At 37.4% G+C, this 14501-nt stretch overlaps 1 protein-coding gene across 1 annotated transcript in view; it reads right to left on the reverse strand.

Annotated features, from left to right (window-relative positions):
• The window catches only part of LOC108141926 (tiggrin), a 61705-nt gene extending 48218 nt beyond the window's left edge, over nucleotides 1-13487 (reverse strand). Inside the window, exons 1-2 of the mRNA XM_041708817.1 lie at nucleotides 13383-13487; nucleotides 12461-12730 (exon numbers count right to left, since the gene is read on the reverse strand). Coding sequence (XP_041564751.1) covers nucleotides 12461-12719 — 259 coding nt within the window. The 5' untranslated portion in view covers nucleotides 12720-12730; nucleotides 13383-13487. The remainder of the gene's footprint in view (nucleotides 1-12460; nucleotides 12731-13382) is intronic.
• Nucleotides 13488-14501: the final 1014 nt, after the last annotated feature.

The raw sequence follows: 14501 nt of genomic DNA on the forward strand, positions 1-14501 counted from the left end.
TCGAGGCAGTGCTCTTAGGATAACCCAAATCAAGGCGTTAAAAGTCAGCTGTAGCAAAGTCAATATATTTATTTAGTTTATTACAATTCATTATTAGACAACGGTCTTACTACTTTTAGTGGATGAGAAGTCTCTACGATGGAGTAGTGTCTGACTAGCAAGCCTTTTAGGAAGGGTCTGAAGATTAGCCTTAGGCTTAGCTCTCACCTTATCGATTCCATTTTTAACGGATCCCACACTTAAATCTTTATGAATATTTTTATTCCGTATGTAGCACGGTGCACCAGTTTTACTTCTCAATATCTTTGGCTAAGCTCTCTAAATTATTTCTACGATACTAACGCATGCGTTTTCCCATAGCCATATGTCCAAACTGGATTAAGGACGGCATTGTATTATAATACAATACAATACAACACAATACAATACAAAAGTACCTTTTACCAGTTCTAGTGGCAAATGGACGTTAGCCAGTGCAGGTTTCCTGCTTTAAATTTCAGCAGATTTCTTTTAGTTTTGATGTGCTAACACCAAGTAAGCCGTCTACCCAGGTGGACAATAGTTGCTTGTGGATTGTTGGTGTTGCTTAAAGATAGTGAAGGACTAACATGGATATATAAGGTTAAGGTAACGTGTTTGTACTTTTGCTCAATTACATGAATGCGCCAATCTGCTAGCCATTTTTCCAAAAGCGCTGCAAAGCACTTAGATCGACTTGGAATGACAGTGCCTTCAGCAAATGTTGTTGTTGTTGTAAAACTGGTTGTTGGTAGATCAGCTGTAAATGATATACAATGTCGGTCAAAACACTCCACCTTGGGGTACTCCAGTTTCCTGTCTCGGAGGTTATCCGGTTTAATTGTTCAATGCTTTGGTGTTTTTCGCAAAAGCCAGATTGTTGTATTGGGATACAATTCAGGAGCAGATTTTCAAATATCTTTGGTAGACACGTCAGGAGGCATATTTGCCTTTATGACGATGTTTGGGATTTTATTGATCATTGTGATGACAAACTTCCTCCATTTTTGATGCTGTTTAGTTTTATGGTGGTAAAAAATACTGCACAGCTCGGCAATTCTACGATCATTTTGAGGGAGATGAAATAGTGACATTTTTTTCTGCTGTAAGAAATATATTTCCTGTAGGATGCCCGGATAAATGGGTTGATGAGTCGAGATTGGAGGTGTTTGGCATTATAGTCACCAGCTGCTATTAATTGGTTGCATTATTAGTCAAACAATTTTACAAATTCTGTTTAAAAAATGGAGAAGAGCGTGTCTATTGAAGTTGCTTGTATGTGCGATGCCAACTGATATTGCCTGATGCCAATCCTGATCATAATGAAAAACATAAAAAAAAGGGTATATTGTATTCGTTGAAAAGTATGTATCAGGATCAATAGCCGACTCGATCTAGCCATGTCAGTCTGCCACTCCGTCTGTAGAACGTCGAGAACTCGGAATCTTATAAAGCTGGGAGATTTGGGACCCTTGTTATAAGGATCCTTTTTATAAGGTTAGGTTTCGATAAAGTTTGAAAAAATTGGTAAAACTGAATTTCTGACAACATATTCAATTCGTCCCTATGGCAGCTATATGATATCGTTTGCCGATTTGAATTAAATTAAAATCGTAAATCTGAACTATCAAATTATTACTATTTCCCAAAGAATTAAAAAAAATCAAAATAGAGAAGTTTTATTTTTTTACATATGTTGTTGAACTTGATGCACTATAAACAGTACACGCAAGGGGCCCAACAAAATCAAGAACGGGTCCTTCTAGCATTGTGGGCAATTATTAAGATCGCGAGAAAAACACAAACACTTTTATAAAAATAGTTCCAAGCATGATCCTGTGACTTACAAGGGTTGGTAAATTAAGCAATTGTAATCTACTAGAGTAAGAAGGCAATAGAATAATTTGGTGGCAATTTCCAAATCCATGAAATTGTATAAGTTTTCCAGTTGTATTCGGAAATCAAGCAGCTTAGCTTATTAAAGTCACATTTACGGAAGCATTTCGTTTTAGTTGGAGAAACAGAAAGAGGATAGGTATCAGGGCAGGGAAATTGTCAATTCCATTGTGGGATGGGATCGGTCCTCTGGGACAACTAGAGGGTCAATTCTAGTTGCAACAACCAAAACAAATACAAGATCTAATTGCTAATTTGTTGTAATGATAGGACTAAAAGTCCATCAATAAAGTCATGATCCGACAAAGGCATGCAAACAAGTAAGTCAGTAGGAGACGACCAAGATACATTTGGGAGATTAAAATCTCCCAAAACGATTAAATAGTCCCTGTCAGAGAGTAGAGATAAAACAGAATAGCAGACAAATGATGTTCATATATTAAAGTGTCAGACACAGGGGCATATAAGAACAGGTTACAAAAATAGATAAGGCATGTAAGGAAACTTTAAAACTAACAAATTCTAACACATTGGCGTTATCAGTCTGAATTATGGCCAATGTAAGACTGGAGTTAACAGCTATTAGCACCCCAACTCCCCTACGAGAAACGCGATCAGTTCTACAAGTGTTAAAGTTGTTTCGAAAATTTTCGGAGTTGAAAATCTCCGGTTTCAGCCAAAATTTTGTGAATACATAAAAATATGTTCATTAAAGGCAGTGGATTCAGAGTACAGCCTAGGTAACTTCATGTTAAGTCCCCTTTCATTTTGATAGTCTAAAAATATAGAAGTGTTCAGTTTTTTGGATCAGACTCTACAATCGGAGTCTTCACAAAACGTGATATCATAAGTTTTTGGAGTTAAGTTAAATTTACCTCGTCAAGATGTGTTTTTGTTTTATTTAGTTACAAGTGTTTTAGCCACGTTTCTGTGAAGAAACTTTTTTATGTTCATTAAAGGCAGAGGAGTCAGCGGACATCCTAGGTAGCTTCATATTAAGTCCCCTAACATTTTGATAGGCAAGAAATATAGGTGTTCAGTTTTTTGGACCAGACTCTAAAATCGGAGGCTGATTATTATTTCTTTGTCTTTTAGGAACAAATTCTTTTATTTTTAGTTCATCATCAGTCCAAAAACTTTTATTATTTAGAACGTTAAAAGATTTATATTTTCAAAGAGGATATCTTGCGAGCGTATGAAAATTTAAATTGTTTAACTATAATTTTTGGAGATGGGTATTTTTCTTGAATAACTCCATAACACCATCAGATGTGGTTTCGGGGGTAAATTGTTTCCTATGGGCAACAACAATAAGAATCTTTTTACTACCACCATCAACACCTTGAACACTTTGAACATTTTTACTCCGACTTTCTGATGAAGGGAATTACGAACCTCCTGGCTGTAAAGCTTTTGATCCACCGGGCTGCTTTACAACTTCTCCAGTGAAAACGGTTAGTGAGCTAGGTGCCGGTAAAGACCTATTACAAAAATTTAAAATTGAAATTACTAAATTGTTCACTTACAACTTTATAGAGTTGAAGAGTTGTTTTGGAGTATTACAAAAAGATTCTTAAAACCGTCACGCGTCTGCCTCAGAAAGCCACACATCTCAAGTTCCATTTCTCTGCTGGACTGACTTGAACACAGTTCACAGGACAATGTAAACTCTAATCTCTAACGCTTGGTGCAGCTGCAGTAATGCAAAGTAATAATCGGTGGCACCATCTAGATCTCGCTGGGGAGGATCGGTGGGCTGGCAGGATTTCAGATAATAATGATTATTAATTCTTTGGCGCCCATCGTTTCCGCAACATATTAAAATGGTAGTGGCTTAGTCAGGGTGTTGGATAGTAACACAGCTGTTGGCGTTTACTTTCAAAACAAAAGTTCTCTTAGTTCCGCTGCACTTCCGATCTGGTGATTTGGAAGAAAGACTATCCGAATTCAGTAGTAGGTCAGTCGGCCACGTTAAACGGAAGCAGCAGAGGAACATTGGCTTTCCTATACACTATACCAGGGTAGCTCCCAAAGTACGGTATACCAGTACGCTTAGGAGAAGCAGGCTAACAATCATTTTGGAAATGATTCGTCTGACTACGGATAATTTGCTGTAGTGGAGGGTTAAGTCTTTATTGGCCAAAGCATAATCCTTTATCAAGCATCTGCATAGGATTTATTGTAACAGCCTTTCACAAGGGAGTTGCAGGCCAGAGATGATGCTTAATTTTTAGCTTAGAAAAGCGCAGGGAGTAGTCGCTTGGTCATCAGTCGTCGCTTATCTCTTAAGAACGGTAACAGAACACAGCGGACCACCCTCGCAGCAGCGCTGTTTGTTGTTGTTTATCGCGCCTTTTTTTTGCTGTCTTTGTTTTCATTGGTTTCAGTTCAAGGCCAGTACTTATTTGCAGGGGAATAAGCCATGCTTGTTGGCAAAATATTTTATGATATTTTTCGTTTTGATCATTCAAATTTTCTGGTTAGTTAAGTTATTACGTTTTTAGGTATTACAATTATTTCAGCTAAATAACTGGTGGGATTGCAGAACCAATTATTCTGGCAAAACATTTTGTACTATTCATTGTTTTTTTGTCGCTGTTCGCCTATTGTGGTCTGCTGCTGATAAAATGAAAGCGCGATGAGCGAATATCTGATCAAGCTGAGGAGGCCATTGATCTCTAAGTTTGAAAGTGCGGAAAGCAGACGAAAAATTACAGTCACGGGTATCTAACTAGGAGTAATTGAAAGTTTTGGGCCTAGTGGTTTTAAGTTTAGACAAAGAATGATGTCGGACGATGAGAAAGCCGCTGGGTCTGCACCCAAATGCGTTTTATGCGAAAAGACCTTGGCGTCGGCACCAACGCTACAAACTAAATATGTCCATAAATTCCACAAAGACTGTTTAGACTCGTAATCCAAGACCAAAAATACTTGTCCGATCTGCAAAGAGAATCCTCTTCCGTAAACGGCAAAACACGCCTGCAGATGCAGGGTTTTCAAGCTTAGAAGAAGCGGAGTACTTAGCTATAGCTATAGCTATAGGCAACATTGTCAAGTCAAAGCCATGCAAAACGAGCTGCTTACACAGCTATCGGAAAAGATGGCTTAGTTGATTCAAGTCAACTTAGCGGCTCATATGCCGCCACCACCCAACGTACCTCCCGCAATAAACGCGAGGCGGTTATTATTATTATTATTTATTGATTTATAGTTAACAATGAACTGCTAACTTACACATATATGCTAAAAATATATATTACTTAAAACTAACTAAACATTATATGATTCAAGAGAAGCATAAATGTTAGCGGATATCCGATCAATAGAATTTTCGAAAGATATTGCAGGGTATACTGCATTATAATTGGAACAAAGCACCCGAAAGGGCTCATGAAGGGCAAAGTTGGATCTACAAATTGGCAAGTGAATAGGTCGAAAAGTACGAGTAAATCTTGAGGGAACTGCGATGTTAATATAGCTTAGGAGGAGGCCAGAATTCACCTCACCTTTGAGAAGCTTATGCAAAAAAATTACTCCGCTGCACATTCTACGATGTTTTAAAGACTTTAGATCAATTAACATTAACCTTGAAGAGTAAGGAGGCAAACGCCTCACCGGGTCCCAATTCAGCTGTCGGAGAGCAAATAATAAAAATTGCTTTTGGACTGCCTCGATTAATTTTTGTTGATCAATGTATTGAGGGCTCCAAACACATGAGCAGTATTCCAAAATGGGGCGAACCATGGAAATGTAAAGAGTCTTTGTTGTATACGGGTCGTCAAACTCCTTGGCCCAACGTTTTATGAACGCTAAAACACCCTTAGCTAAAGTAAAGTTTCCAAGATGGTAAGAGTGTATGTGGGCTGTAGTCCGGTAAAAGGACATACATTTGCATTTAGTGTGATTAAGAAGCAACAAATTGTTGGAACACCACAATTGTAATTGATCAATGTCCGACTGTAGGCGAAGGTATGACATTTGGTCAGAGAATGATAGGCAAATTTTTACCTCATCCGCATACATTAGAGTAGAGGCAAATGACACTACTTTTGGAAGATCATTAATAAAAAGAACGAAAAGTAGTGGCCCCAGATGACTTCCTTGGAGGACACCAGAAAAAGCATTTACGACGGAGGAAAGTTGATTATTGAAGAGAACGCGTTGAGTTCTGTTTGAAAGATAGGCAGAAATCCAGTTAAGTTAATTAGGTGGAAAACCAAGAAGAGATAGTTTATGAAGTAGAAGGCTATGGCTTACTGAATCAAATGCCTTGCTGAAGTCAGTAAAAATAACGTCAGTTTGGCATTTTTTTAGGAAACTACGGTGGATGAGAGTAGAAAATTCGAGAAGATTAGTAGTGGTCGACCGTTGTTTTACAAAGCCATGCTGTGCGGGAGAGATGATGGAGGCACACATATGTTGAAGTTGACAAGTGACCAGCTGTTCAAAAAGCTTAGGTATGGCAGAAAGTTTGGCTATACCACGATCATTTTCGACATCGGACCTTGAGCCTTTTTTATGAATTGGAATAATAAAAGATTCATTCCAAATTCTCGGGAACTCTGAAGATAATAAAGATAAGTTAAATAGAAAAGTGATTGGCCAAGACAGAGCTTCGGCACAGTTTCTTAGAACACAGCTAGGGATGTTATCAGGGCCCGCGGAATAGGACGTTTCCACCGACAGAAGTGCCTTAAGAACATCGCTAACTTCAGATCGAGGAACAAAAATATTATTGATGCAGGGCAGATCATATGGGTAGGGAGTGGAAAAGTCATAGGATTGAAGAGAGTAGGTTGACTGAAAAAAGTTTGCAAAAAGATTAGAAATGTCAAAAGATGATGATTCAGTTCGGTTGTGTAAATACATAGTTGAAGGATACGCATTTGATTTTCTTTTGGAGTTTACAAAGGAGTAAAAACTTTTCGGATCATTACGAATGTTATCTCTACATTGAGCGATGTAGCATTCATAACAAAGTTTAGAGGCATTAAAGAACAGGACGCGGCTCGTGACATAATTGGAGAAATCCACTGCAGAATTGGATTTTAAGTATTTTTTATACAGCCTCGATTTTTTTATTTTTGAGGTAAGAGGCCCAACATGCATGGTACACGGTTCAGGCCTAGCAACACTGAGGACCGAAGTCAACGAGCTTGCCCACAGGCCAGATAAAGTTTGCCTAATTGTTAACAGTAGGAAGCTACGGTTTAGTGGCAGCAAAGAGGGCTTGAGTGTAGACAATTTTATATACAGAGTGCAGGCACTCACAGAGCAGACACTCGATTCGAACTATGAGGCTTTGTGTGGCAATACGAGTATCTTGTTTGAGGTAAAGGCCAGGGATTTCTATTGGAGGTTTCATAAATCGGTCAGAGTGGTCAACTGAGATGGATAAGAAGCAAAAGGATGAAGAAAATTTTGATACACTTCACGACGCTGTCTTTTAGTTAATGGACAATTTAGAGTATCCAATGCCGGAACGCGATATTGTAGATACCTTGAGCAGGAATTTAAGACCAGAAATTCGTCATGAGCTGTTAAATGTCAGAGTCAGCACAGTAGATAGCTTGAGGACGTAAAGCGAAACTATAGCTACTAAAACACGGTTCCGTTCCGTAAAAATGTGGCAGAACTTGTAGAGGAAGCCCAATCGGATGATGCGACCGAATTTTCAGACTCGAGCGCGAAGGAGGACCCGGTCGGCAACCCAGCCGAGCAGGTTTTTCCGGGAGAGCTTGAGGCTCCCGGAGACGAAGAGCCGGAGGACGGCTATTCTAACGACGCATCGTTAAGCAGAGCGATGCAGGCGATGAAGCCGTCTGTAGGAGACGACGACCTCAGTGACGATGAGGAAGCCGAAGTCACGGTGGTGGAAGGTCATTAAGACTACTGCAAGTGAACCTCCACCATAGTAAGGTGCATTGTGGCCTTCGAATCAGCCTACCCTAAATGCAAGCCGCGAGGATCCAAAAAGCCTCCTTGGTGGACCCAGAAATGGCAACAATATAAGTTCAAACTAGTCTCCTACAAGAAAGTCTTAAGAAAAGGAAAACGATCAGCTTGGCAGACCTTCTACTCAAACATAGAGGAAACAACCGATGCAGTTCGGCTTAAGAAGATCCTCTCCAAAACAACCCCCTCCTTGGGATACCTTAAAAACCCGGCCTACTTCTAATCACCCACTTTTCGGGTAGTCCCCCGGTAGAACGACTTCCAGAATATAAGGCTGGTTCAAGCATCGACCTGGAAACGCTTTTTTCTGAACGCAACATTAAATGGGCCATAAACAGTTTCAAATCACCAAGACCTGATCATCTCTTCCCTGCGCAGATCCAAAATGCAGGTAAACTTGCCGTCAACTGGCCAAAGAAAATTTTTCGCACCATACTTAAGATAGGAACATTGCCATCAACATGGAGGGAAACAAAGGTAGTGTTTATACGCAAAGCGGGCAAAGCCTTTCTACTTAAAAGTTTTGAACGACTAATTGGACTGCACATAAGCTCAGTCTTGGTCTCAAACAATTATCAGCAGCACAACAGCTCAAAGGCCAAGTCCACCGAATCAGCTCTACACGCGGTAGTCAGCCAAATCTAAAAGTAACTCAACCGCAAGGAATACGCACTAGTTGCATTCCTGGACATAAAGGGCGCTTTCAAAAATGTTTTCCCTGCAGCCATGACCGAATCCCTCACCGACCTGGGTGTTAACATCAGGATATCATTCAGACTTCCGGATCACTTCAGTGTCTTTCAAGCGGAAGTATACGCTATAAATAAAGCTTTGTTGCTCCTTAACGATGGAAACTGTCAAAACAAATGGGTAAACATCTACATCAAGCGGCTATCAGGTCTATTATCTCGACCAATACAAACTCTCAAACTATATCAAACTGCCGCAAATCTCTACATGAGATGGCTTTCCAGTTTAAAATTTGCAGGCAATTGTATTGCAAATGTGTTGGCCAGGCATGGCACTATCGTTCCTCTCCTTCCTGCAAGCTAAGCATGGACATATGTAAGACATTGACGCATCTCTCGCCAGACATGATCATTTATCAATGCGAAATGAACTTCTGAACTTCTAAAGCTAAACCGTACCGAGTGCAGAATGCTAATACGAGTGCTTACAGGCCATTGGTTGGTCGGCACACATGCAAGCAGACTGGGCGCGTCCCAATACAATTTCTGCAGAAGCTGCAGGGACGAGAAGGAGGAGGAAACGGTGGAACACCTGTTCTGTTCCTGCCCGGAACTATATAGATCTAGACAGTACCACTCTCGGAATCCCTTCATGAGCAGTCTATTTGAACTGGCGAATAATAAAATTCATGAAAGCAACCGGATGGGAGCTGTGCTTGGTCAGCTGCGGTAAAAGCAGCAGACAATTAAAGGGGCACACAGATCCACGCGGAATCACAATGGACCTTCTAGGTTTAAGTGTGTCAATAATTTGACAGCTGCTCTAACCTAACCTAACCTAACTTTACCCTTGCATAGGGTATTATAATTCACTTTACAGATTGCACAAAAAAAAAAAATCTACAGTTCAATTCGATAACGACTGGTCCATTTGATATTTAAAAGAAATTTTCATTTTTACCATTGAAAAAGCTTCAGTTGATGTTGGAAAATGGTAAATTTTAAATTTCTCTCTCTTTGAAATTACTCTTAATCATGCAAGATGGAGAAATAAATCAATAAGTTAGAGGGAGAAGGACAGTTACGGAATTCGAACTCCCGAGTCCTGCACGTGTTGTCCCGCTTAATCTGTAATTTGAATTTAATGTTCGTTCTACAAGTGGAGTGCAAGAAAGGGTGAGTAGTGTTTTCTAAACTTTATAATTAAGTGAAATGTTAGTGAATGATAAGCTAACAAGTTAAATAAGTTATTGTTTTAAGCCTAGTACTCAGATTGACAAAAGGAAAACAATTAAAATTTAACCCGCCAGCTTGCAACTATATTTAATCAAAACAACAAAAGTTGCACAGAAATGGATCTGGAATATTTTATCGTCAACTTTGTATTATTGTTGTATATTACTATGTATACCATGCTCTGCCAACTCCAAGCTCAAAACAATAAATTTTGTATTCTTTACGCCGGTGCCTGTCGTACGTTCACCCAGAGAAATCTGGCAACGCTTCGCAATTTTTTTGGTATTTTTTCATCGATCTGGATACCGGGGTGAAAAAGGCACTGACGGAAAGTGAACACCGGTTATTTGCATCTCGCTCTCACTCATAGCTGGCGTACGAATTCCGTCGATCTGAGTATTTGGCTTTAAGAGTTTAAGAGTTCAAGTTTAAAATCAAGACAAGAAAACAGACCCTAATTCCATTTCTCTCTATATTTCCTTTTTTACAACAGTCGCAACAGTCGTTTACAGCCCAACATTTTCAAAAAGATTGTGTTTGTTGAGCTCTAGGAGACAAATGACTTTTCCAATCCAATTATTCAGTATGACAATGTTAAAAATTGGTCTATTGGTAGTACAATTTTGTAAAATGCACCAAGATCGGATAGCCAATTTAATCTTCTAAAACTCTTTAAAAACAAGAAAGAAAGCAAGCTTCGGCAAGCCGAAGTTCATATACCCTTGCAGCCATTGCAAGAAATAAATATTTTTTAAAACGTTATACTTGCGTATATGTTTAAAAACATTGAAGCTATGATGATTTGCAGCTCAATTATTAATAGATATTTTATATATTTTTATTATTTCTGTGGGAGCTATATGATATAGTCGTCCGATTTTGATGAAATTTAAACCGTAATTCTGAAATATAAAACCATTACTAAATGTCGAAGAATTAAAAAAATAAAATAAACAACAGCAAAGTTATAATTTTTTTGTATTATTTTTCCGATCGTTCCTATGGGAGCTATATGATGTAGTCGTCCGATTTTGATGAAATTAAAACCATAATTCTGAAATATTTAACCATTGCTATATGTCGAAGAAATACAAAAAAATTAAAAACAGCAAAGCTATAGTTTTTTTTCATTTGTTCCTATGGGAGCTATATGCTATAGTCGTTCGATTTTGATGAAATTTTAAACCGTAATTATGAAATATTTAATCATTACTAAATGTCGAAGAACTAAACAAAAAATTAAAAAACAGCAAAGTTATATTTTTTTTTCATTTATTTTTCCGATTGTTCCTATGGGAGCTATATGCTATAGTCGTCCGATCCGACTGGTTCCGACTTATATTCTACCTGCAATAGAAAGACAACTTTTGGGAAAGTTTCATGCAGATAGCTTTAAAACTGAGAGACTAGTTTGCATATAAACGGACGGACAGACGGACGGACAGACGGACGGACAGACGGACAGACGGACGGACAGACGGACATGGCTAGATCGACTCTACTAGTGATGCTGATCAAGAATATATATATACTTTATAGGGTCGCTGCGTTGCAAACTTCTGACTGAAATTATAATACCCTCTGCAAGGGTATAAAAATATCCCAAAGAAAAAAAATTGAGTGGTATATACGTAATCTAAAACTCGTACTCTAAGGTATATCTAAATTAATGGCTGTTTCATGACTAGTAGTGCTTAGCATAGACAATCAAAATATATACATATATTTTAATGGATGCTTAACATGATTTTCAGAATCAGGAGACAAAAAGAATATCATGTGACGTTAACTCACATTTAAATTGACAGCCGCTGAAGTCGACAAAAATAAATAGTTAAATAACGATAATAAATTTATAATATAGGAGAAAAGCTAAAGTGTAATTATTACTATTTCTGTTTTTACAATACTATTATCTTGGAAATAAACACACATAAAACTTGAAGGTATCGCCACAATAAACTACAAAAGAAAAAGAACATTTTTTTCTTATTAATTTTAATAGTAGTTTTACTAGAAATTTGGCCTGGAGAAAAAATAACAAAATTTAAAGGAACAATAAATTACTTTAAGATGTATTACATTGTAAAAATTATTCAAGGTTAATTATACGATTGGTGTGTACACACTTGGCCAAGAAAGCAAAAACAAAATGCAGGAAAAATCGAAAAATAATAATAATCAAACGAATATATTCTGTAACTAAGTAACGGTATCTAACAGTCGGGAAACTCGGCTTGTGAATTTAAATTTATTTTATTTTTATATATATATTTTTTAAATTATTTAGAAAACACTTTAGGTAAACAAATAAATTAATAAATAAAGATTTGTTTAATCGTAGGGTGTTTTAAAGTATAGGATAACAATTTTTATTGAAAACATTACTATTTTAAACATTTTGTAACGGGTATAATCATGTAATTATCAGAGATAGTTAAAAGATTTAAAGGAACTTAATTTTGTTATTACTGAATATTTTCTTTTCTTCTAAGTTTTACATACTTTGATCATCTTAAACTTAGTGTTGAAAATTTTGAAACTTCCTCTTTTTAACTTAAAATTTACCTAAGAGCGCAGTTACTCTTCAATATGACAAAAACTATTTTATATCCCCGTTTTTTTTTCATTTGTTGGTTTATATTCTATAAGTCAATAAAACTTACCACTCCACGGCGATAAGTAGCCAAAGCTAGCCGATTTTTGGGAAAAAACGTTGAATTTCTGTTTCAATTGGTTGGCCAGCTCTCGCACTTCGTTGAAGTGCGCGGAGGCCCAAGAACTAAGCTGCGGTACCAACTGTGGGGTCTTTCCATCGCCGTAGGATGACGACAAGCTAGATCTAAAATTGGACTGCTGATAGCTCTCGTAGCTCTGACAAATGGCAACCGCCAAGAGCAAGGAGAGCACTCCCAAAATTTTCATGCCGCTTCAAGCTGGAAAATAAGAATAACATGCAAAAATAACCCGTGTGAATAAGGAACAGTAAATATTCCAGAAGGAAGATGGTGCTCCCGCAAAGTTTAAAATTAGAATTATTAAGCCTAAGTATGATTATTTTCGGCGCTCATAGCGAGTGGATGTCGAATCTAGTTCAGACCGTAACTTAAGATTATCGCACCAGTTCCGGACCGTGGGTCGGCAAAGGTCAATCATGCGATAATGCGCGCACTACTCGGGACCAGGCCATGAAAACAGTCTTGTTGTTTATAATTCACTGTTCATTTTGGGTGTTAATTGTTTTTTGTTCCCATAATTAAATTAAAGTGGCCCTGAGTTCCCATTTCATCCGGTTTATATTGATAAGTTAAACAGACTTGACGACCTGCATCTTTGATGCTCCTCAACATACGACACCTCAAATGGGTCACACATGCGTTTTCCCAATTTAGTATTATTTATTTCTGGAACACACATTTGGGGCTACTCCAATCTTCCACTAGTTATTTTTAAAAATCTTCTTTAACTATATCTATTTTGATCTGTTCTTGACACTGGCGCTCAATTTGGAATGAAATTATGGCTGTCGCGAACAATATTTTACGCAGATAACTTTTGTATAGATTTGAGTCGGGTCTCTTTACTCACAGCTTTTACCAAAATATGCGTTGACTCGAGAAGAAACCGTTTCGTTTTGTTGCGCTGTGGAACATCAACTGACAGCCGAGCACCCAGTACAAAGCTTTTATGGGGAAGATCGCCCACCACAAAAGGCTGCAGAAATCAGAAACAAAATTTTAAGCGGGAGAGAGGAGAGAGTGTGTTTTTACTCGTCATGACACAAGGGCGGGCAGATAAGTTGGTGGAAGAGTCTCGTATTTATTTTACACAATTGAGTCATAAGCCGGTAGCTTGCTCTCCGAGCGCGTTTTATTCGCTAGCAGTAAATCGAAATAATAATCGAATCTCTTTAGCTGCAAGGAACTTGTAATTTTTGATATCATTCCAGAAAATTAGGCTAGAGGCACGGAAATGAAGTACCCTTCAATATTATGAGTTTCAGTTAAATTTGGCAACACGAAACCATTAAGTGTACATCAAGGGTTTAATGGGTTTAATAAAGAACATACCTAAATGTTTAACTACACTTAGAATAAAAATTGGCCTGAATTCTGAAAAAAATGTCTTATATTTAGAATTATTTTTCTTTCATCAAAAAATGTGAAATTAAGTAATTGTAAACCAAACTTTTTGGAGCTTTTTTCCATAAAACGCTTTCAAACGTAGCTCGTTAAAAAAATTCTTATTTACTAATAAGTTTTGGGAAAAAGTTTTTTAATGTTTTATTGTTTATTTAATGTTTAATGTTTATTTAAAAATTGTAAACTAATTTAAAAATAAAAACAAGAAAGGGAGCTAACTTCGGCACGCCTAAGTTTATATACCGTTGCAGCTATTTCATAAATAAAATACTCTTCAATACAACAACATTCAGATTTGTATGTTTAACAACAGGGAAGCAATTATGGTTTTCCGCTAAATTATTCGATCATTTGTTAATAAAATTAAAACCGGAAATCTGAAAAAATAATTACCATGTATCGATGTATATTCAAAACAATTGAAGCGAAGTTAAAATGTTATCCATTTATTTTTCCGAATGTCGTCCGATTTTACATTTAATGTTTAACATTTCTATGTACGTCTCAAAGAACTCTTGTAAAATGTTTTTATTTTAAAGAAAAACAAATTACAAAAAAAAAAGTT

The sequence above is a fragment of the Drosophila elegans genome, unplaced genomic scaffold (genome assembly GCF_018152505.1).
Source record: "Drosophila elegans isolate 14027-0461.03 unplaced genomic scaffold, ASM1815250v1 contig_397, whole genome shotgun sequence".
NCBI lineage: Eukaryota > Metazoa > Arthropoda > Insecta > Diptera > Drosophilidae > Drosophila > Drosophila elegans.